The sequence below is a fragment of the Herpailurus yagouaroundi genome, unplaced genomic scaffold, assembly GCF_014898765.1.
Source record: "Herpailurus yagouaroundi ecotype Mexico unplaced genomic scaffold, PumYag 190, whole genome shotgun sequence".
NCBI classification, from domain to species: domain Eukaryota; kingdom Metazoa; phylum Chordata; class Mammalia; order Carnivora; family Felidae; genus Herpailurus; species Herpailurus yagouaroundi.
Genome location: NW_024412421.1, coordinates 2015958 through 2041150, shown reverse-complemented (window position 1 = coordinate 2041150; position 25193 = coordinate 2015958). Strand labels below are relative to the sequence as shown.

Sequence of the window (25193 nt, the reverse complement as noted above, 5' to 3'; positions counted from 1 at the left end):
TTACATTTAGGGATTTTGAAAGTACCCAGTATACTTGGGGAGTGGAAAGCAGGGCAAGGAATGAGCTAGATGGAAAGATCCTGGGTGATGAAGCTATGAAGGGAGGCTGAGGCCTAGTGACAAGAGAACCCATGGATCACAGACTAAGGAAATTTGAAAGGACTTGATATGAAATCCAAGAGAAGCATATAGATGCTATTTTCATTTACTATATTAAAGAGAAGATGAAGGCTAGGGTCGGGGGGATGAGGGTTGTTGTTTAATAAGTATAAAGTTTCCATTCTACAAAATGAAAAGAAGCCTATTCTTTGGTTAAAGACTCTGTTCTCAAGGGTATAAGGCACAACAGAGATCAGTGGACACAAATATTCAACAGTAGACTAAGGTGAAAGACTACACAGTACTGTGGGACCCCCTGGCTTCTTCCCTAACCCTGTTCTCAGCACATGAAAGCAAAATGCATGCCATTCAGACAAAAAGTTAGATGATTATTTTGGAAACTGAAGAGCCTAAGAGAAAAAAATCTCTAGATAATGGCAGCTGGGGTTTCCCCCAACAAAAAGAGCCCTTGCCACCAGACTACCTGATAAATGACTTCATCATGACAAGAATCTTTGTTCCTAAACACAGAGCTCCCAATAAACTTCTTATTCTTTCACTCTTAAAAATGAATGGATAGATAAAGATTACCACATATCTGACAAATGCCTCCAACATGAAAATACTGAGTGCACACATGTGCGCATACACACACACACACACACACACATACACACATACACACAAAACAGAAAAAAGAAACCTGAAAGATATAAGGCAGAGAATAAAATTTCAAAAACTGTCTAGTTGATAATCTCAGGAATATAAATTATAATATTTAGAAAATAAAAACATGATATTATGAAAATGGAAAATTAAAACCATGATAGTCAAAATACAAAACTTAACAGAGAAGCTGCATGATAAATATGAAAGAAATTTTTCCAGGAACCATGACAAAAAGACAATAGAATAGCAACAGAAAGTGACAGAAAATAACGAGGAAAGATATTTAAAAAACTAGATAAAAATCAATCAAATATGCAAAACACAAGCACTGGTGAATAAATATGTAAACATGCCATTTGTAATATTACCTATATAGGTCCCTCTATAAATTTTCCTTTTTTCTTACTCAATATTGAGAACCTACTACATGAAAGACTCTACAAGATAATCACAATTCTTCATAGGAAATAAGTAAGGCACTTAAGTCCATGATGGACTACAATCCAAGTAGTTCATGTCAAAGGTCATAAAAGGATGTTCAAGAAGAGTACTGTTACTTTTGGCATAGGTGATTAGCAGAACTGGCCCTAAAGTTTGGTAAGATTTTACTTTTATTTTTTTTACTTTATTTTATTTTATTTTATTTTATTTTATTTTTTAAGTTTATTTGAGAGAGAGAGAGTGAGAAAGAGAAAGCACATGTGTGAGTGTGAGCAGGGAAGAGGGGCAGAGAAAGAGGTGAGAGAGAATCCCAAGCAGGGTCTGTGTGCTGTCAACACAGAGCTCGATGTGGGGCTTGAAGCGTGAACAGTGAGATCATGACCTGACCTGAAATCAAGAGTTGGACACTTAACCAACTGAGCCACCCAGGTGCTCCTAACATTTGTTAAGATTTTAAAGAGCAGACACCTTGAAAGAAGGAAGTTTATTCCAGGCAGAGGAAATGGCATGAGCAGAGGGGCGGAACCTCACAAAGTCAGAACACAGTAATTCATCTGTATTGGCTGAAACACAAAGTGTTTAGTAGGAGATAACTGGGCAGGGAGGCTGTTCTGGCTAATAGGGGACCACAAGGGGCTTTGTTATTTAGGAGTTGAGAAACGGTGCTGTGAGGTCCTGAAATGAACGGAGATTATCTCCAGGTTGGATATTACTGTGGAGCAGGGAAAAGAACACTGGACCAGGGAGTTAGGCAACTGGTACCTGTGCCTAAAGGCACAAGATTATATAGCAGGTCACTTCACTACTCTGGACACCAGCTTCCTCAACTGCAAAACAGAGGTTGGAGATGAGTTATTAAAGTCTAAAATTCAGGTTGGGAAACCACTCCAATTGTTCAAGCATCAGATTGGAGGAATAAGATAAACTGATGGTTACAACACGAATAGGAAGGTAGGCACAAAATAAAAGCTTAAGCAAAAGCCTTAAACAGAACATATATGAAGAAATACAGCTGCATCTGTGCCTTACTTGTCATGAAAACAGAAACACATTGAAATTCAGAAGACTACCTGTAGACGATCAACATGAACTTTGACTCCTCCAACCATTCCTTTTTTAAAGGCTGCCAACATATCTAATATGGGGTTGAATCGGCTACCTCTAAAAAATATAAACAGACAAACAAAAGGTGCATTATTAACAACAGAATGAGAAAAAAATCTAATACTAAGTATCCTTTACATATGCAAGTCTCTCTGACACATGCAAAGATATAAAAATAGGAGGAAGCCCTGCTGCCAAAGGATTCACAGTCTTAAAGATGGAAGATGGGCATACCTCATTTCTTTCATCAACCTACCGTATATTGTCTTCCCGGATGAGAACAAGGAAAAGTGGGCGTCCATGCATTTTCCAGTATTGCTTAATGAACTGTAGTGCATTCTATCAAAACATAAGAGTGAGGTAGAATGTAATGGCACCATATCTGAGCTGATCAGGATGTTTAACCAGTTGTGGCAAAGAGCCAAAAAAACTCTCATATATCAAGACAATTCAGAGTCAAACTCTGGGTAGGATAGACTACATAGGTGTAGAAATGTTCTGATACATACATGTTACAAGTATGAATATATACAAGTTAAGTTTGAAACTTTTTTGACTTTAAACTTTATTCTTAGAAGTAATCAGATTGCACATATTTTAAGGCTGCTTCTTTTTTGGTGGCCTAAAAAATACAATTCAAGAATGGTCCCAGAGGAAGAAAAAAAAAGAGAGAGACAAATCAAGAAATTTACTCTTAACTGTAGAGAACAAACTGGTGGTTACCAGAGGGGAGGTGGGTGAGAGGATGAAATGGGTGATGGAGATTAAGGAGTGCACTTGTTGTGATGAGCACCAGGTGATGTATGGAATTGCTGAATCACTATATTGTATACCTGAAACTAATATAACACTGTATGTTAACTATACTGGAATTACAATAAATACTTAAAAAAGAAAAAAACAAAGAATGGTCCCAGGGAGGAAAAATCAACCCAGGGGTTGTCTCTTAAAAGATTAATCCTCACTCCACATTACTGTGCATTTATTACAGCAGGTAGAAGAACCTAGACAGAATCTATACAGACCATCAGAAATGTGGAAAGAGTTCTTTTTTTGACTCAATTTCTACTGTCGTTGTCATCATCATCATATCAAAGACTTACATAACACTTCACTATGTCAGGCACTATTCTGAGTGTTTTACATACTTATTTAATTCTCAGAATATCCTTATTATTATTCAGTTATACAGATGAGAAAAGAGACTTCTCTGTGTCTTGCCCAAGTAACTTGCCCAAGATCACACAGCTGGTAAATAAACAGTACAGCCAATATCTTAACAAATGGAATCTGGGTCTAGACTTCATGCTCTGAACCATGACTCTAAGCTTCTCTACTCTGCAAATGGAAAAGGGAGTGGAGGAAACTTTTAACTGACTGTGTGTTATGAGTCAGTTGAGGTTTTACTTGACATTCTTCATAAATAAAATTATCTTGCTAACTCAACTTTTGTTCAAAAAGAGATAAACTACTGCTGTCGTATGAACATGGCTCCCCTTCTGCTTTATAAACTATATATTTTCATTCCATTTGTAGAATGGTCTATCAAGCAAAGTCATACAACTTAATATAAAACACACTCCATCTATTACTCTAATGCTGCAAGCAATTTAACTCTTTCTCCAAAGCCACGCAGACATTGTTTTACTTTCATATTTTACACTGTGTTAACCCAGTGTCACAGACTCCAGGAGCACTCAATTTCATATGAGAAAATCAGTAGAAACAAAGTCATTCAATTTCAATAAAAAGGGGCTCTGAAACTACCTTTATGTCATCTATCAGCAGTAAAACATCTTGAGACATGTAGAAATCACTTAAGTCGAAGATGATAGGGTAACAAACCACAGTCTTTCCTAGAATGCGATAAATCTGTAAGAGATAATTAAAAAAAATATATATATACACACACACACACACACACACACATATATGTTATATGTATATATATAACAGAACCAAAGACACAGGTACAGTAGCATAAGCCATAATAAAAAATTAAAACTGATAATGAAATTTTAAAGTTTCTTGATTAGATCAGTAAGATCAGTATACTAATAGAGTAATCCATCTCTACTGTGATGGAAAAAGCCTGTTTGAATAAAAACTGTCATAATCAGGTATCCTACAATGTTCAGAAATAATATAGCAGTTAGATGCTTATTCATTCCTAGAAGCCTTCTGTGATATCATACAAAATAAACAGTAAGATTTACTCGTAGAAAATAATAATTCAGATAAGCAGCCTAAGTATGTAATGAAATGTGAGAATGGATGCATAGCAGATTAAACATCATTTCATTCTGTGGTTTTATAATCTGAACACTGCTCCACAAGGAAATTTCATAACCACCTTTGATGTACCGAGGCAGCCAATGGGTCTATCCGGTCTTCCGCAGAGTCCTAATTTTTCATTGATACCCAGGTGGAAATAAGCCTGTAAGACATAAATTTATAAATTAGGCAAGAAGAATCCATGCTTTTCCTTTTTTGCCCCCTTTGTCCCCCTAATGCCCTAACTTCAGATCTTTCCAGAGGAAAAATGGCCAGGGAAACCTTATTCAATACATTTGTAGGAAAATAAGCCAGCCAATGATGTCAACTTAGATTTGGGGGCACTGAGAGATTTGAGAGCATATCTTTGCAGATCTGCAAAGCAACATTCTAAAAGTTGACATTTTTCTTGTGCTATCATAAACGTACAACTTGCAGGGTTCTGTCCAATTCATAAAAGAACACAAAGAGGCAAATGTTTCCTGTGTAATAAAAAATCTGATGAAAGTTTTAAAATTCAGGGACTCACATCTCCTACTAGATTCCGACTTTCAAGTATTTCCCACAAAAATGGAAATGTCTTTATTGATTTTTTTGATAATATGAATTTTATGAAAAATGTAAGCCACGTGCTCCAAGTGAATGGTGCTGTTTACTCTCACAACCCTGTAGGTGATAACTCTTGCACTTTAATGTATGTTGAAGGAAGTGTAATTCATTGTGTGAGCCCTAAAAAACATGTGAAGTATAGGCAGGGTTACAGATTTTTAAAAATACACAGATAAATATATATCCATATTACACACATAAATCAATATGTATGTATGTTTACAGAAATGGGTTCATATACTATATATATCTCTTTGGTGTCCTACTTGTTAAAATTTAGTACTGTGGTGTTCCAGTTTCAAGATGGTAAACTGAGTGTATGCATTTACTGTACATTTCAATATTGAAATAATGGAAGAAATATAAAGACCCAAAAAAATATCTGTAGCCCTCACTACTGGAAAACAGAAAAAGGTGCCACAGTGGAGAAGAAACTTCTAGAATTTCTACAAAGTAAAAACAGAGGGACTTGGAATAATTCAGTTGTTAATCAGTGCCAGAGCTGAGCATTGAATCCAATTAGAAGCCTCCTTACCCAATCCTATTTAACACCTATCCCTTGATGAAGGTAGTTCCCAACTTTTTGTTATTTCAAACCAATTCAATAAACATCTCTGGATGGTGTACTATTGTTTCTGTAGGATAATCTCCTAGACTTGCTGGATCAAAGAGAATATATGTTTTCTTTGCAATATAATGCCAGGTTGGTCACCGTGTAGAAATAATGGACCAATTTACATTGGCATTAACAGTGCATGGGCCTTTTTCTTGGGTCAAAATGATATTTCATCTTAAACTACTCAATTCAAATAATTTATGGTTGACCATTTTCCCATATATTTAATGGCTGCTTGTATGTTCTATAAAGTTTTCCATTTGTTCCCTTTTCTACTGGGCACTTTTCATTCTTTTTTGATTTGTAAGAGGTCTCGGTATATTAAGAATATTACCTTTTGTATAAATATTTTACCCAATTCACTCATCTTCCATGTTGTGATGAAATGTGAGAATGATTGCATAGTAGGTCAAACATCATTTCAGCATGTGGTATTTTAATCTAAACATTTTTCTACTAGGAAATTTCACAAAGCACCTTTGATATGCCATCTTCAGCTATATTTAGTCAAATTTGTCAATCATTTCCTTAATGGCTTTTTTAGCACTTGTATTATTCTAAGAATGGATTTTCACTCCAAACAGCTGTAAACTGCTCTTCAATATTTTTCCTAGTGATTTTATGCTTAAATCATTTTTTAAAAAATAAGTAAAACTTTGGTTTGCAAGACTAATTCATTCCAGAAACATGCTTGTAATCCCAAGCACTTGTATGTCAAAGCAAATTTCAAGAACCATTGATTGGCTCAGTTGTGATCATGTGACATTCAGCATCATGTAATACTCGTACTACAAGATACTGCTCACTTATCAGTTAAAATTTATTAGAAATACTTGCTTGTCTTGCTGAGCACATGTAGAACAATGTATTTGCAATTCAAGGTTTTAAATACATTAAATCTTTAATTTGTCTGGAATTTATTTTTCTGTTTGATGAGGGGTAGAAATCTAACCTGTTTTCCTAAGTGGAAAATCAAACCAACTGTTTCTACATAATCTACTGATTATGATTTGAACTGACTTCAAATATCTACCTCACTATACACAAAATTAATGTCTCTTTGATTCTGCTATGGTGTACACTTCCGTGTCAGAGTTACGTCTGTGTCTCTTTCTCTTTCTGCATTGTTATCTCCCTACAGAACAGCATATCCTGGGTTGGCTGGCACTCTGCCCAGCATATAGCTGGTGCTCAGCAAACACCTGATGGATGAATGAGGGAGCATGTCCTCCAGAGCTACATGTGCTGTGAAATCTGATTCTTGAATAGCACTGGTTTTACTGCCAGGAAAAGTACTATATAAGCATTAGGATATATAGCTGTACTGAAACTATCGCACATTATGCTAGATGGAAACTCCTTTCCCACAAATACTTTCAAATTTTCTGAAATAAATGTTCTAAACTATTTTAGATTTCTTCTTTTGGACAAGTGACTAATCAACCATTTACAAGTTAAAATGGACCAATCTAGATTTCCTTTAAATACTACACTATCACAGTAAAAGAGTTTTCCTTAACTTTCTGAACCACAGTACAGCAAGTCTATGACAGGTAAGTAGACAGACCTGGAATGCTTTCTGCATTCCCCTGTGCATATTATACTGTCCCCACATTGTACATATTTCACACCATTTAATCCACTGAAATAGGATATAGTAATGGCTAAATGACCCAGAAGTACAGAAGTACTTCATCCTAGGTCTGCACTATATTCATATCCCCCATAAAGCAAAACCACACCAATCACCGCATCATGAAACGTTAACCACACACGGTAAAAGCCCTGTCCTCACATACTCTTAAGTTGGTTGAAGGAGGGTGCAGCTCCTCAGAACAGAAAGATTAGCCATTGGCATAAGAATATGTGTATTAACTAAGATTTGCGGGAACATTTTTACTTTTAAAAGGTGGAATTATTATTGAGTAATACATAGAACTGTGAAGTCACTACAGTGTGCACTTGAAACTAATATAACACTGTATGTTAACTACACAGGAATTAAATTTTTTTAAATTAATTTTTTAAATTTTTTATTTTATTTTATTTTATTTTTTCAACGTTTATTTATTTTTGGGACAGAGAGAGACAGAGCATGAACGGGGGAGGGGCAGAGAGAGAGGGAGACACAGAATCGGAAACAGGCTCCAGGCTCTGAGCCATCAGCCCAGAGCCCGACGCGGGGCTCGAACTCACGGACCGCGAGATCGTGACCTGGCTGAAGTCGGATGCTTAACCGACTGCGCCACCCAGGCGCCCCTAATTAATTTTTTTTAAATTTACATCCAAATTAGCATATAGTGCAACAATGATTTCAGGAGTAGATTCCTTAATGCCCGTTACACATTTAGCCCATCCCCCCTCCCACAACCCTTCCAGTAACCCTCTGTTTGTTCTCCATATTTAAGAGTCTCTTATGTTTTGTCCCCCTCCCTGTTTTTATATTATTTTTGTTTCCCTTCCCTTATGTTCATTTGTTCTGTCTCTTAAAGTCCTCATATGAGTGAAGTCATATGATATTTGTCCTCTAATTTCACTTACCATAATACGCTCTAGTTCTGTCCACATAGTTGCAAATGGCAAGATTTCATTCTTTCTGATTGCCAAGTAATATTCCATTGTATACATATATACCACATATTCTTTTTCCATTCATCCATCGATGGACATTTGGGCTCTTTCCATACTTTGGCTATTGTTGATAGTGCTGCTATAAACATTGGGGTGCATGTGCCCCTTCGAAACAGCATACCTGTATCCCTTGGATAAATACCTAGTAGTGCAATTGTTGGGTCATAGGGTAGTTCTATTTTTAATTTTTTGAGGAACCTCCATACTGTTTTCCAGAGTGGCTGCACCAGCTTGCATTCCCACCAGCAATGCAAAAGACATCCTCTTCCTCCACATCCTCATCAACATCTGTTGTTGCCTGAGTTGTTAATGTTAGCCATTCTGACAGGTATAACGTGGTATCTCATTGTGGTTTTGATATGTATTTCCCTGATGATGAGTGATGTGGAGCATTTTTTCACGTGTCAATTGGCCATCTGGATGTCTTCTTTGGAGAAGTGTCTATTCATGTCTTTTGCCGATTTCTTCACTGGATTATGTTTTTGGGTGTTGAGTTTGATAAGTTCTTTATAGATTTTAGATACTATCCCTTTATCTGATATGTTGTTTGCAAGTATCTTCTCCCATTCCATCAGTTGCCTTTGAGTTTTGCTGATTGTTTCCTTCGCTATGCAGAGATTTTTTTTTTGGTGAGGTTCCAGTAGTTCATTTTTGCTTTTGTTTCCCTTGCCTCTGGAGATGTGTTGAGTAAGACGTTGCTGCGGCCAAGATCAAAGAGGTTTTAGCCTGCTTTCTCCTCGAGGATTTTGATGGCTTCCTGTCTTCTGTTTAGGTCTTTCATCCATTTTGAGTTTATTTTTGTGTATGGTGTAAGAAAGTGGTCCAGGTTCATTCCTCTGCATGTCGCTGTCCAGTTTTCCCAGCACCACTTGCTGAAGAGACTGTCTTTATTCCACTGGATATTCTTTCCTGCTTTGTCAAAGATTAGTTGGCCATATGTTTGTGGGTCCATTTCTGGGTTCTCTCTTCTGTTCCATTGATTTGAGTGTCTGTTCTTGTGCCAGTACCATACTGTCTTGATGATTACAGCTTTGTCGTATAGCTTAAAGTCCGGGATTGTGATGCCTCCTGTTTCAGTTTTCTTTTTTAAGCTTGCTTTGGCTATTTGGGGTCTTTTCTGGTTCCATACAAATTTTAGGATTATTTGTTCTAGCTCTGTGAAGAAGGCTGGTATTATTTTGATAGGGATTGCATTGAATATGTAGATTGCCTTGGATAGTATCAACATTTTAACAATATTTGTTCTTCCTATCCAGGAGCATGGAATCTTTTTCCATTTTTTTGTGTTTTCTTCAATTTCTTTCATAAGCTTTCTATAGTTTTCAGTACATAGATTTTTCACTCTTTGGTTAGATTTATTCCTAGGTATTTTATGGTTTTTGATGCAACTGTAAATGGGATCGATTCTTTGATTACTCTTTCTGTTGCTTCATTGTTAGTGAATAGGAATGCAACTGATTTCTGTGCATTGATTTTATATCCTGCAACTTTGCTGAGGAATTACAACTTTTTTAAACTTGGGCTTATAAGAAGCAATATATTAGGCAGTATATCTTAGAGGACAAATCCCAAAGAGCAGCTAGCTTGGAACACAGAGGCTGTAGCCACAGAAAATCTTCCATCTTGATACATGCTTAGGGAAGTTAGGCCCTTGGTTCCAAATCTTGTTTTAACCATACCACATACCCAAACTCTAAACCATTTGTTCATATCATCTTTAAAACAACAAAATATAAAATAAGTAAGGACCAGTTGTAAGTCTTCACCTTACCCTTAATGGAATGCTTTCTATCATCTCCACAGCACCCTGTATAAACTTATCAAAGTGGATTATAATTAGCTATTTTTCCTGTCATACTAATAGATTCAGAGTTCACTGAGAACAGGAACAGAGCATAGAGCCATTTTATCTGAGTGCCCAACACAAAACTGCACATAGCAGGTGTTCATTAATGAATGAATAAAATGCCACATTTAAGTCATTTGGAGCCATGCTGGTCTTTTAAATCCTGACTGCATGTTGTCTGGTAGAGTACAGACTCACCTAGCATAAAAAAGTTGCAATATAAATTAGGCCTGAAAAAAACAGATTCAGGTTAATTTGCTTTGAGCTCATGTTTATCAAAGAATAATAATCTTTGTTACTATTCTCTGGAGGTTTCAGTGAAGAACCATAAAAAGTTTATCAGCAAACATAGCCTATAACTGAATGATAAATGCAGTGTTACAGCCTTAGATTTTCTCCACTTCCATGCTGCCTCCTCTGCTTGTCTTGTGGATCCTCAGTTCCTCTCCTTTTCCACTCCAAACCCATTTACATCTTTGTGTGATTTTAAAGTGTTACCTACTCTAGGGATCCTTGCATTTCAGCGTTAGCTCTTTAATCAGGGTGGGAAGAGTTCTAAATTTGTTAAAGGAGGTTTAAGAGCTCTCAAAGATCTGGTGCTCTGGGTAATCTGACACCCAGATTCTGGTTTTCTTGCTAATGGATAGGGTCCTGTCTGATTAGCAGTGATGCTCTGAGGCCCTGCCTTCTCCCATGCAATGTGCACCTCACTTCTCTAAGCTTTTCTTCTTTGCTATAGCATCAAGGCTTTGACCACACACGTATATCAATCTAAATGAGCTGACCTTGATCATTTGAGAGAGATAATTCTAAATACTTACCCCAAACACTTCAAAGTTTGTTCCTGTAATGTTTTTAATAATTACTAAGTAAAAGTGATAGTTTATAAATAACTAGTGGAAGTCAACAATTTCCTGTCCCTAATAGGCAGGAATATTCCTAAACAGGCATTCCTGAATATATCAGCAGAGCAGTGCATGCAAAAGACCTCAAAAGTCACCTTTTAATCCAATTCAGATACGTATTTAATTGCATACAAGATAAACTCAGATGTTACTTTATAATTACTTTGAAACCCAGCAAACCAAAAGTGTAGAATTACTTCAGACCTCAAATGATAAGGCAAGAGAAAAAGGGAAGTCATTATTACCAATAAATATTTACAAGGTTTCTTTAATAGTTAATGTAAGGGAAAATTATCAAATCCAATGTAAAGATTAATTTTACACACAAGTACTAAAATTAAGGTTAATTCATTATTCAAGTGCTCAGTCTAGGTCAGTAATAGACTTTAGAAGGGAGTAAGAATCAACAAGACTTATGAATATAATGTATATACATACAATTTAGGTTTTTTTTTTTTTGTTTGTGTGTGTGTGTGTGTGTGTGTGTGTGTTTAGTTAATAATGTCTGATAAAGTAGGTTTTTCAACTTAATTAGAAAGGCTTTTAGATTAATGACCCTATTTCAGAATTGGGCTTTACTATGCCACCTGACTGTAAACTAAGTCTAATAATCATGCTCTAGCACCTCCACAAAGTCAACAAAGAAGCAGAATCACTTACTTTCACCAGCTCCTGCTGAGCCCAAATCTGAATGGGCTCTACCTGTTGAGGTGTTTGGGTCTGAATACCATATGTGTTGAGGAAAACTTGAAGGCTAAAGAAAATAGGGAAAAAATGAGAGACATTTTTAGGCAATGCATGTAAAGTGTGGAGAATGGTGGAGGAGAAAGAGGAGGAGAGAGATGAGACTACACTAGCTTGGAGAACGTTTTCATTTATTAACACGAGCAATATGCCATCTGCCCTGGGTTCAAGAGGCCCTCTTGGGTTCTTCACAAGGTATTAGATGGGAGCTCTGAGGGCTGGAAGAAAGAGTAAGCACTGATTTTGGGAATCTCCATTATTTGTTGCACTAACTTCTCAAAACTACACCCTAGACAACACTGGCACAGGTCACAGTCTTTAATATTCACATCAACTAAAACAAAGTTATTTTTAATCATGAAAAGATTGTTGTTATGGCACTTAAAGTAACATTAATGACAGACATCCTTGAAACCCTGTCAAGGGGTTTGTGAAATTAATCTCTCCCAAGAGACTCAATATTGCAACATAAAGCAATAAGCCCCCCAACCCCCCACTTCCCAAAGGAACACACCACCCATCTGGGTTTCATACCGTTGACTTTCTGCTATGAGTGCTACGTGAACTACCAAATCATTTTCCAGTGGGCCCTGTAATACAGAATAAGGGGTGGGGGGGACATTTTAAAAGATCCAGTCATCATCAGATACAATGAGAATCAAGGACAATATTAACCATCTCTAAGCAGTTCATTAAAATGATGAACACCTACTGGCTCCATGCAGTCACCTCTCTTTCCTTGCTCTCCACTACCTACTAATCAATTTGATGGTGTAGACAGAGTAATGGAACACCAAGGAACGGAAAGCCATAAATCTCACCGCTACCAGAGGGGCTAGCCTGTCAGGACTATTTTGAATGATGCATAAGAGTAGTCTGGGGACTGAGAGTCATTTTCCATCATTTAACTCTGGAGGGAAAGGGAGGAACTAAAAATAAAAACCCAGCTTATGTATTCTCTATTAAATATGATCGTGAGTTAAACTGTTCATTTGGTATCTTAATCACATATAAGGCTATTCTCTTTCTTGTTAGCCAATTTTCCTTTGGCACCTATACATCAAAATAGCTTTATTCTAATATATAATTCCTATACTAGAGAATGAACTACCCAGTTGACTATGTAATTAACACTTTATTCAATAAATACAAGCTGTTGGGCTTAATAGTTCTAATCAAAGATAGTGTTGGATATTTGCTACTCCTTCTTGTGTGTGTACGGAAAAGATTCACTATAGCATATATTATACATGGCTAAAATGAACCCAATTTTGAGCATGTATTAATTAACAGAGAACATTAAGAAGCATCAATAAATTACAGTATTAGGAAGCTCTGAAAATACTGATCAAATATAACTCCTTTATAGTAATGAATCCAACATTCCCAATAGTATGCTGTAAAATGTTTGATTTACCATCAGTCAGTTACCCTCTACGGTATTCAATATGTCACTAGAATTTATGTATGATGGAAAGCAAGAAACACCAGAATACATATATCAGCAGTAAATATCCTACAATCAAAAGGATGGTTCCCAGAATCATCGTGAAAATGCATTTCAGGCAGACTTCCATATGATTTAAATGAATATATAGGAGAAAATGAGATATAACAACCCAACAAAAATAAATATACATTAAAAATGCCATAAATTCTATTTTTATTTGATAAAGACCTTAAAAGTTAATGTTACTCAGAAGAATGAGAAAAAATTAATTATTCAGAATCTCATCAAGATTTCTAACACATTAAGTCTTATTTCTCTCAGATGAAATCTAGTATTTACTTCATCAAAAGGAGTAACCTTAGAGTGGGCAATTATCTATAATCTTCAAGACAATTAGAGATTCTTAAATAAAAAACAAATGAATACATATACAAGAATGTGGATGATATTTCAGTAACAATAAATAAGGCAGCTTACAGATCCTAATTGGCAAATTGGTATCTTCTTTTTGAATCACAGACCTGTTTAGGATAATGTTGTTTCCATTTGTATGACAGAGTACTTAGATCTAAAATTCTCCCTACACATGTTGAATCATAATGAGTATTTGGTTAGGGGACTATATTTGGTTGAAGAATTTTTTCATTGTAAAAACTCAGCATTTCAGAAATTTCTAATTCACAAACCTTCTATGCTGATCTTAGGCCTTCAACCACAGCCCAAGTGGGACCTTTCACCTCATTTCTACCCACAGACAGAATTCAGCATGTACAATCCCAACCCAGTAATTCTCTTCCTTTCATTGCCAAAGTTGGAACCATCTTTTCTGTTTTCACCATTTTCTTCAAAGCACCAGCATTGTTGTCTAAACTAATGAAGTCTCTCTGAAAACATCCTAATAGGAGTTGTTAAATTCTATTTCTGAATGGTATTTCCCTTAATATTACTATAATATTTTCTGCTTTTAGGTTTGTGAAGTGTACACATATACATATGCATACAGATACTGAAGGCCTGTATGGTACTGGTATTCTCTATTGTACCTATATTTATGTACTCATCAAGGCATTCTAATATACAAGGCCTCATGTTAGGTCCTGATGTTGCAAGAGGAAAACAACCCAGTGTCCCTCCATGAGGAGTTTAGAGTATACTGGGACATATGTACAACAGGTATTTATTATCACATAAAAGTATTTCACTGATAGCTTCCTTTGGTAGTATAGATCTACCTTATTTTTGAAAAAATCGCTGTAGGACATTACATTATATGGACATACCATAATTTATTTAAGGAATGTTTATTTTGGTGGACATTTAGGTGGTTTCCAATATTTCACTTCTGCAGAGAATAATATAATAATTGTTCTTATCTTGGAGAATTGCTAAGGATTTAGGGAGAGAACAAACTGCTAAGCACAGTATTTGGCACGTAACAAAAATAAAGGGCACTAATACTTGCTGCAGTTGTACTTATTATTTTCACAGCTATCCTAGGGCAGCTGCTCCTCTCTTTCTTGTTGAGATTTGCTGTAATACCTGTGTCAAATTAAATCTCATTGGCTTCCATCATTCTAACACATTAGGACCATCCATTATCCCATTTTTGTACGGCTAGTTCTTCTCCAAAGAATTCCAAACATCTTTTAAAAGAAATCCTCAGGTGACTTACCACTTTCCAATTTTTTCTTTTATTTCTCAAACATAGACTACAGCTATTTTCTTACCTTTCTTGCCTCTATAATTCTGCACTTTGCCTTCCAACATACTTTGCCTTTAGAGATGGAAATCCTTACACTTAAGTCCTTGGTTTTCTACTCATTGCACTTCTCTTTCCTTGTTTCTCTCACCAAACTCAATCACTCTGTAGCTTTAGATACCACCTCTAGGCAGATGATTTCATATTTATATTTCTAGTCTTAAACTTTCTCTGAGTTCCAGTGCCCATATTTTTAAGTGCTTTCTAGACATTTTCTCTTGGCTATTTCCAAAGGTAAAAATTCTAAAATTCAACTCCTCACTAACCCTATCTCCACCCCAAAAAAGCTCACTTCCAGCTCAGAATGTCAGAATCATCTTTGACTCCTGATTATTACCCTCCATATCCAATTTGTCACCAAAATCCTGTTAAATCTTTTCTTCATAAAGTGTCTTGAACATTCTTTTCTTTTCCTTTCTATAGCGATATGCAGGATTGGAAAGTACCAACAATAGCAACAAACACTTTATGTAACATTTGACATTCTATGTGTAGGGTATGGTACTAACAAACCATTATTTTATAATAACAAACCATTATTTCCATTTTCCAGGTAATAAAACCGACACAAAGAAAGCTTAAGTAACCTATCCAGCAAACAGCAAACAACAGGGCTAGAATTTAGATTCAGGATCTTATGGAGAAGATGGCGCCATAGGAGGACGTTAGGCTCACTGCGTCCTACTGATCACTTAGATTCTACCCACATCTGCCTAAATAACCCAGAAAACTGGCAGAAGACTAGCAGAATGGACTCTCTGGAGCCAAGCGTAAACAAGAGGCCAATGGAAGAAGGTAGGAAGGGTGGAGAGGTGGTGCACGCTAGACGGATTGGCGGGAGGGAGCTGGGGTGGTGAAGGGGCAGCCCCCCCCTCCACCCCGCCCGCAAAGCAGAGGCCCTGAGTCTGACTTGCAAAAGTGCAGGGGCCGGACGGAGTGAGTTCTGACAGCCAGAGGGACTTAACATCTGGAATGTTATAAGTCAACAGTTCTGCTTGGACAGCAGGAGGGCAAGAGGACATCTGGAGGGAGAGGTGTTGAGCCCTGGAAGACAGAGCTCAGCTCGGCAGGGAACAAAGGGGCTGGCCAGGGCCATCTCCCTCTCCCATCCCATAGATGAAATCCCAAAAGGAACCAGCTCCCATCACCGAACTTACTTGCATAGCGCAAACACCCAACGCTGTGCTTCTCTGGACCCATCCCTCTGATGGGTCTGCCTGCCTGCCTCGCTCCCGGTGCTGCAGGGCCTCTCCGGCAGGGGACTACTTATGGCAAAGCCAGCTAAGCCTGCCCCTCCCACCCCTGTGCACCTTGCGGATCCACCCTGGCTAACACGCCAGATCCCATCAAAGCAGCACCATAAGCCTGGGAGTGTGCAAGTAGCCCAGACAGGGGCCACACCACTCCACAGTGAGTCCTGCCCCTGGGAGAGGGTAAGATAAGGTAAACACCAGTCTGACTGTGGCCTCAGTGGTGGGCAGGGGACAGACATCAGGTCTGACTGCGGCCCTGCCCACCAAAACAAGTTACTCCAGACAGCACAGGAAGTGCCCTGCAGTTCCATGCCACTCCAGGGACTATTCTAAATGATGAAATGGAAGAATTCTGCTGAAAAGAAACTCCAGGAAGTAGCGACAGCTAATGAATTGATCAAAAACAATTTAAGCAATATAACAGAACAAGAATTGAGAATAATAGTCATAAAATTAATCACTGGGCTTGAAAAAAGTATAGAGGACAACAGAGAATCTATTGCTACAGAGATCAGGGGAGTAAGAAACACTCATGAGGAGCTAAAAAATAAAAATAAATGAGGTGCTATAAATGAGGTGCAAAATAAAATGGAGGCGACCACAACTTGGATTGAAGAGGCAGAGAGGAGAATAGGTGAATTAGAACATAAAATTATGGAAAAAAGAGGAAGCTGAGAAAAAGAGAGATAAAAAAATCCAGCAGTATGAGGGGAGAATTAGAGAACTAAGTGATGCAATCAAAAGGAACAATATCCGTATAATAGGAATTCCAGAAGAGGAAGAGAGAGAGAAAGGGGCTGAAGGTGTATTTGAACAAATCATGGCTGAGAACTTCCCTGATATGGGGAATGAAACAGGCATTGAAATCCAAGAGGCACAGAGAACTCCCTTCAGACGTAACTTGAATCGATCTTCTGCACAACATATCATAGTGAAACTGGCAAAATACAAGGATAAAGAGAAAACTCTGAAAGCAGCTAGGGATAAACACACTCTAACGTATAAAGGGAGAACGATAAGACTAGTGGCAGATCTATCTACTGAAAGTTGGCAGGCCAGAAAGGAATGGCAGGAAATCTTCAGTGTGATGAACAGAAAAAATGTGCACCCGAGAATCCTTTATCCAGCAAGTCTGTCATTCAGAATAGAAGGAGAGATAAAGGTCTTCCCAAACAAACAAACAAACACTGAAGGAATTCATCACCACTAAACCAGCCCTATAAGAGATGCTAAGGGGGGGGGGGGGCGGTTCTGTGAGTGAAATGTTGCAAGGACCACAAAGGACCAGAGACATCACTACAAGCATGAAACCTACAGACATCACAATGACTCTAAACCCATATCTTTCTATAATAACATTGAATGTAAATGGACTAAATGCGCCAACCAAAAGACATAGGGTATCAGAATGGATAAAAAAACAAGACCCATCTATTTGCTGTCTGTCTAAAAGAGACTCCTTTTAGACCTGAGGACACCTTCAGATTGAAAGTGAGGGGATGGAAAACTATTTATCATGCTACTGGAGGTCAAAAGAAAGCTGGAGTAGCCATACTTATATCAGACAAACTAGACTTTAAATTAAAGGCTGTAACAAGAGATGAAGAAGAGCATTATATAATAATTAGAGGGTCTATCCATCAGGAAGAGCTAACAATCATAAATGTCTATGCGCTGAATACGGGAGCCCCCAAATATATAAAACAATTAATCACAAACATAAGCAATCTTATTGATAAGAATGTGGTAATCGCAGGGGACTTTAATACGCCACTTACAACAATGGATAGATCATCTAGACACAGGATCAATAAAGAAACAAGGGCCCTGAATGATACATTGGACCAGAATGATTTGACAGATATATTTAGAACTCTGCATCCCAAAGCCACAGAATATACTTTCTTCTCAAGTGCACATGGAACATTCTCCAAGATACATCGCATACTTGGTCACAAAACAGCCCTTCATAAGTGTACAAGAATTGAGATACTACCATGCACACTTTCAGACCACAATGCTCAACCACAGGAAAAAGTCTGGAAAACCTCCAAAAACATGGAGATTAAAGAACAACCTACTAAAGAATGAGTGGGTCAACCAGGCACTTAGAGAAGAAATTTAAAAATATATGGAAACAAATGAAAATGAAAATACAACAATCCAAACTCTTTGGGATGCAGCGAAGACAGTCCTGAAAGGAAAATAATTGCAGTCCAGGCCTATCTTAAGAAACAAGAAAAATCCCAAACACAAAATCTAACAGCACACCTAAAGGAAATAGAAGCAGATCAACAAAGACACCCCAAACCCAGCAGAAGAAGAGAAATAATAAAGATCAGGGCAGAATTAAACAATATAGAATCTAAAAAAACTGTAGAGCAGATCAATGAAACCAAGAGTTGGCTTTTTGAAAAAATAAACAAAATTGATAAACCTCTAGGCAGGCTTCTCAAAAAGAAAAGGGAGATGACCCAAATTGATAAAATCATGAATGAAAATGGAATTATTACAACCAATCCCTCAGAAACACAGGCAATTATCAGGGAATACTATGAAAAATTATATACCAATAAACTGGACAACCTGGAAGAAATGGACAAATTCCTAAGCATCTACGCACTTTCAAAACTCAAACAGAAAGAAATAAAAAATTTGAACACACCCATAACCAGCAAAGAAATTAAATCAGTTATCAAAAATCTCCCAACAAATGAGTCCAGGACCAGATGGCTTCCCAGGGGAATTCTACCAGACGTTTAAAGCAGAGATAATACCTATCCTTCTCAAGCTGTTCCAAAAAATAGGAAGTGAAGGAAAACTTCCAGACTCATTCTATGAAGCCAGCATTACTTTGATTCCTAAACCAGACAGAGACCCAGCAAAAAAAAAGAGAACTACAGGCCAATATCCCTGATGAATATAGATGCAAAAATTCTCAATAAGATACTAGCAAATCGAATTCAACAACATATAAAAAGAATTATTCACCATGATCAAGTGGAATTCATTCCTGGGCTGCAGGGCTGGTTCAACATTCACAAATCAATGCGATACATCACATTAATAAAAGAAAAGATAAGAACCATATGACCCTGTCAATCGATGCAGAAAAAGCATTTGACAAAATTCAGCATCCTTTCTTAATAAAAACCCTCAAGAAAGTCGGGCTAGAAGAAACATACTTAAACATCATAAAGGCCATTTATGAAAAGCCCACAGCTAATATCATCCTCAATGGGGAAAAACTGAGAGCTTTTTCCCTGAGATCAGGAACACGACAGGGATGTCCACTCTCACCACTCTTGTTTAACATAGTGTTTAACATAGTGCTAGCATCAGCAATCAGGCAACAAAAGGAAATCAAAGGCATCAAAATTGGCAGTGCTGGAAGTCAAGCTTTCACTTTATGCAGATGACATGATATTATACATGGAAAACCCAACAGACTCCACTAATAGCTTCCTAGAACTGATACATGAATTCAGCAAAGTCGCAGGACACAACATCAATGTAGAGAAATCAGTTGCATTCTTATACACTCATAATGAAGCAACAGAAAGACAAATAAACTGATCCCACTCACAACTGCACCAAGAAGCATAAAATACCTAGGAATAAACCTAACCAAAGATGTAAAGATCTGTATGCTGAAAACTATAGAAAGCTTATGAAGGAAATTAAAGAAGATATAAAGAAATGGAAAACATTCCGTGCTGATGGATTGGAAGAATAAATATTGTCAAAATGTCAATACTACCCAAAGCTATCCCAATCAATGCAATCCCAATCAAAATTGTACCAGCATTCTTCTCGAAACTAGAACAAGCAATCCTAAAATCTGTATGGAACCATAAAAGGCCCTGAATAGCCAAAGGAATTTTGAAGAAGACCAAAGCAGGAGGCATCACAATCCCAAACTTTAGCCTCTACTACAACACTGTAATCATCAAGATAGCATGATATTGGCACAAAAACAGGCACATAGACCAATGGAATAGAATAGAAACCCCAGAACTAGACCCACAAACGTATGGCCAACTCATCTTTGACAAGGCAGGAAAGACTATCCAATGGAAAAAAGACAGTCTCTTTAACAAATGGTGCTGGGAGAACTGGACAGCAACATGCAGAAGGATGAAACTAGACCACTTTCTTACACCATTCACAAAAACAAACTCAAAATGGATAAAGGACCTGAATGTGAGACAGGAAACCATCAAAAGCCTAGAGGAGAAAGCAGGAAAAGACCTCTCTGACCTCAGCCGCAGCAATTTCTTACTTGACACATCCCCAAAGGCAAGGAAATTAAAGCAAAAATGAACTATTGGGACCTCATGAAGATAAAAAGCTTCTGCACAGCAAAGGAAACAACCAACAAAACTAAAAGGCAACCAACGGAATGGGAAAAGATATTTGCAAATGACATATCAGACAAAGGGCTAGTATCCAAAATCTATAAAGAGCTCACCAAACTCCACACCCGAAAAACAAATAATCCAGTGAAGAAATGGGCAGAAAACATGAATAGACACTTCTCTAAAGAAGACATCCGGATGGCCAACAGGCACATGAAAAGATGTCAACATCGCTCCTCATCAGGGAAATACATATCAAAACCACACTCAGATACCACCTCACACCAGTCAGAGTGGCTAAAATGAACAAATCAGGAGACTATAGATGCTGGCAAGGATGTGGAGAAACGGGAACCCTCTTGCACTGTTGGGTGGAATGCAAACTGATGCAGCTGTTCTGGAAAACAGTGTGGAGGTTCCTCAAAACATTAAAATTAGATCTACCCTATGACCCAGCAATAGCACTGCTAGGAATTTACCCAAGGGATACAGGAGTGCTGATGCATAGGGGCACTTGTACCCCAATGTTTATAGCGGCACTCTCAACAATTGCCATATTCTGGAAAGAGCCTAAATGTCCATCAACTGATGAATGGATAAAGAAATTGTGGTTCATATACACAATGGAATACAACGTGGCAATGAGAAAGAATGAAATCTGGCCTTTTGTAGCAACGTGGATAGAACTGGAGAGTGTTATGCTAAGTGAAATAAGTCATACAGAGAAAGATAGATACCATATGTTTTCACTCTTACGTGGATCCTGAGAAAGTTAATAGAAGACCATTGGGGAGGGGAAGGAAAAAAAAAAAGAGGTTAGAGAGGGAGGGAGCCAAGCCATAAGAGACTCTTAAAAACTGAGAACAAACTGAGGGTTGATGGGGGATAGAAGGGAGGGGGGGTGGGTGATGGGTATTGAGGGGGGCACCTGTTGGGATGAGCACTGGGTGTTGCATGGAAACCAATTTGATAATAAATTTCATATTTAAAAAAAATTTTTAAAAATAGATCCAACAAGTTTGCAGAATCTGTGCTCATATTCACTCACTTATTTTGTCTCTCAGAGAGTGGAAAAGGGTGGGTGTTAAGACTGGAAAGATCCACATACAAATCCTATTTTATTACATTATCCTGGCATGAGCTGGGTCATCTAATAGATGCCTTAAATTTGTTATGGACAAGACTGAGCCACTGAATTCCATCTTTAGAACGACTCATCCGCAAAGTATTTCTTGTGTCTTTAAGGCCCCACACTATGTACTCATTTGATATGGCAAATAATATGTAAGTCATTCTCAATTCCTTTTCCTTCAAACCTTCTAAACAACAACAACAACAACAACAACAACAACAACAACATAACACTTATTGAGGACTATGTAACCATAGTAAATTACTCATTAAAACACCCATACTAGGTAGGTTCCTATTATTATTCTCATTTACTGATGAGACAACTGAAGCATGGAGTAGTTAAAAACTTAGCCAATATCACACAGATAATAAATGGAAAAGGGGGAACTCACATCTGGGCAATTTCATCTATCTCTTAAACATTATAGTGTCTGCCTATCTAATGTGTGAATTCACCAATCAGTTATATGGTTCCACTTGTAAAGCATGTCTCAAACACATCACTTCTGTCACAATCACCTCTGCTACCAACCTCTACTCAAAGTCACCATGATCTTTCAGTTGATCAATTAACTGTGTAACTACCTCAGTCTTATCTCACCATGCACAGTCCCCCATCCTGCAAACAGCAATGAGGAGATTTTTTTTCAGGAAGTGGCATTTGATGGGATGGGCACTGGGTGTTATATGTAAGTGATGAATCTCTGGGTTCTACTCCTAAAACCAATACTACACTGTATGTTAACTAACAAAAATTTAACTAAATAATTTTTTTAAGTGTAAATCATACCATCTCACCACCACCTCACCCCACCCCACCTCCAGGCATACATACATGGACACTCTGTTTATAACTCTCCAGTGGTTTCCTATTGCCCACAGAATAAGAACCAAACTGCTTACCATGACCTACCATGGCTTGCATGACCTACCTCCAAGCATACCTCTTCTTACTCATTCTTCCTCCCTTCCTTCACCATGTTTAAGCCACAAGGTGTTGTGTCTGTCGCTTGAACATGCCAGCTGTGTTCCTATCACTGGGCCTCTGCACTTGTTGAACTTCTGTTTGGAATGTTTTTCCTTCCAATTGTTTCGAGAATGCCTTTTTGTTATGCAGGTCTCAGCCATTATCCCTTCCACAGAAAGGCCTTCTCTCTAAGACAGCCAGCCCCAAAAATTATATTACATTATTTACATAAATGCTCAGTGTTATTCATTCCCACCAGAAAGTAACTTCCTAAAGACAGGAACCTTGATCTATCTTATCCATTGTTATGCCCCAATTGCCTAGAAGAAAACCTGAGCATATAGTTGGCGCTTACTATTTGTTAAATGACTGCCCAAGCAAGTACCTCAATTCTGTTTATCTCTAAAACAGGAATAATGATATGTAATATGCCTACCACACAGGGGGAAAATCAATAAAAAAATATTACTGATCTCCTAAACACATGATATTTACACTATTTGTTCTGTGATAATCTGTGTCAACTAACCTCGCTAAACCTGTTTCTTCACTGGTACACTGGAATAAAAGTATCTATTTCATAGGATTATGAAGATAATAGAGAGCACATATAAGCATTTAACACAGTATCTCACATATCCTCTTAAGTGTTCAAAAAACATTAGCCTTCTCATCAACTCCAGAAGTATAACCACAATCCTTGACTTTCTGTTTCATACTTGCCTCTGCCCATCTTCCGTACTTTATGGTCAGGCTAATTTTCTTATATCAGTGATTTGCACAAAGGAAGTGGTCAAAAAATATTTGTTGAATGAATGAAGAAAAGGGAGGAAATATGGGTGAGTAAACATATATCTACGTAATGTTTACGATATCACTTCCATACTCTAAAACCAGTGCTTCCCAAATAAAGCCCCAACTTCCAGAAGACCTTTTACAATGTCACTGCTACCTATGGTTCCCTTATTTCTCTCCCATCTGTTTGCCTGAGAGCACTCCACTAAAAACAGTTCATTCTTGTCCATCTCAAGTTTCTGTCTACTGTTCTTCTGTTATTCTACATTTGAATGCTCTTTTCTTCCTGTCTATACAGATCCTGACCCACTTTTTCAATAGTGTCCTCTATAAACTCCCCAAACATCAAGGTGCCCAGAAATCTTCTGTTCCTGTCAGCAAGAGCAGGTATTGTCTGTATGAGTCACTTGACAATATCCATACCATCTCATTGGAAGGCTTTTTGCATGGTTTTAAGTGGTCTATATAACTACAGAGTGAACCCTGTAAGGGGCCCATGTGTTCACTTTTCTTACCTAGCATGTATACACCACCTTATATTAAAAGAAAGACAGTGCTCACTTGGTGGTCTGAAAGAAGAATCTTGTTTTTTAAAGTATTGCTGTTTACATTTATTAATAATACACAAATCACTCCTTGAATACACACAAATATTTACAAATATTGCTATTTTTAACAAAGGGAAATAATCATAACATAGTGTACACATTTATATAAGCCATCAAGGAATGTACACAGGTCATTTTAATCACATGATTGAGAACCAACAACCTGTAGTTGGAAATATTCTGATTTAAAACTTTCACCTTTACAAATGAATCGAGTTAGGTTTAAAAGTTTTATTGTGATAAAAACCACATAACACAAAATTTACCATCTTAACCAGGTTTAAGTGTAGAGTAGAAATTTTTATAGCACAACTTGCCCATAAGATAGGCACTACCTATATTAACACTAACTGATCTTGCTAAAAATTTAAACTATGATAATTAAAGCACTGCATGTACATCTGTCTAGATTCTAGTTTTTAAATTACCCAAATCAGGTCAAAGCAGCAAAGCTAGGAGATTTGCAGCTGGGAACTATAAATAAAACAGTGTAATACAACTTTCAAAGGGTATACAGAGAAACTTTAATGTGAATGTGCCCTAATGGTTTCCTTCCCCTTGTTCTGTTTTTAATTTAATTTTTCAACAGATAATTAATTTATATGGTTCGAAATTTCAAAATTATTTAAGTTTTCAGTGAAGTGTCTCTCCTTCCTACTTGTGGCCCCTGCAGATAATTAAGTTTTTTACAAATTGAAGTATTGTAACCCTATATAAAGCAAGGCTATCAGCACCATTTTTCCAACAGCATTTCCCCACTTTGTGTCTGTGTGTCACACTTTGGTAATTCTCACAATATTTCAAATTTTCTCATTATTATTATAGTTGTTATGGTTATCTGTGATCAGTGATCTTTGATGTTATGATTGTAATTGTTTTGGGGTGCCACAAATTGTGTCCATAAAAGGCAGCAAATTTAACTGATAAATGT

At 37.3% G+C, this 25193-nt stretch overlaps 1 protein-coding gene across 6 annotated transcripts in view; it reads right to left on the bottom strand.

Moving 5' to 3' along the window:
- PHKB (phosphorylase kinase regulatory subunit beta) overlaps positions 1-25193 on the bottom strand; it is a 267004-nt gene that overhangs the window by 38308 nt on the left and 203503 nt on the right. For all 6 annotated transcript variants that reach the window (XM_040497929.1, XM_040497930.1, XM_040497932.1 and 3 more), the window contains 6 exons: positions 12473-12528; positions 11855-11948; positions 4667-4750; positions 4081-4185; positions 2570-2652; positions 2280-2370 (listed from right to left, as the gene is read on the bottom strand). In XM_040497929.1, the coding sequence (XP_040353863.1) occupies positions 2280-2370; positions 2570-2652; positions 4081-4185; positions 4667-4750; positions 11855-11948; positions 12473-12528 (513 nt within the window). The remainder of the gene's footprint in view (positions 1-2279; positions 2371-2569; positions 2653-4080; positions 4186-4666; positions 4751-11854; positions 11949-12472; positions 12529-25193) is intronic.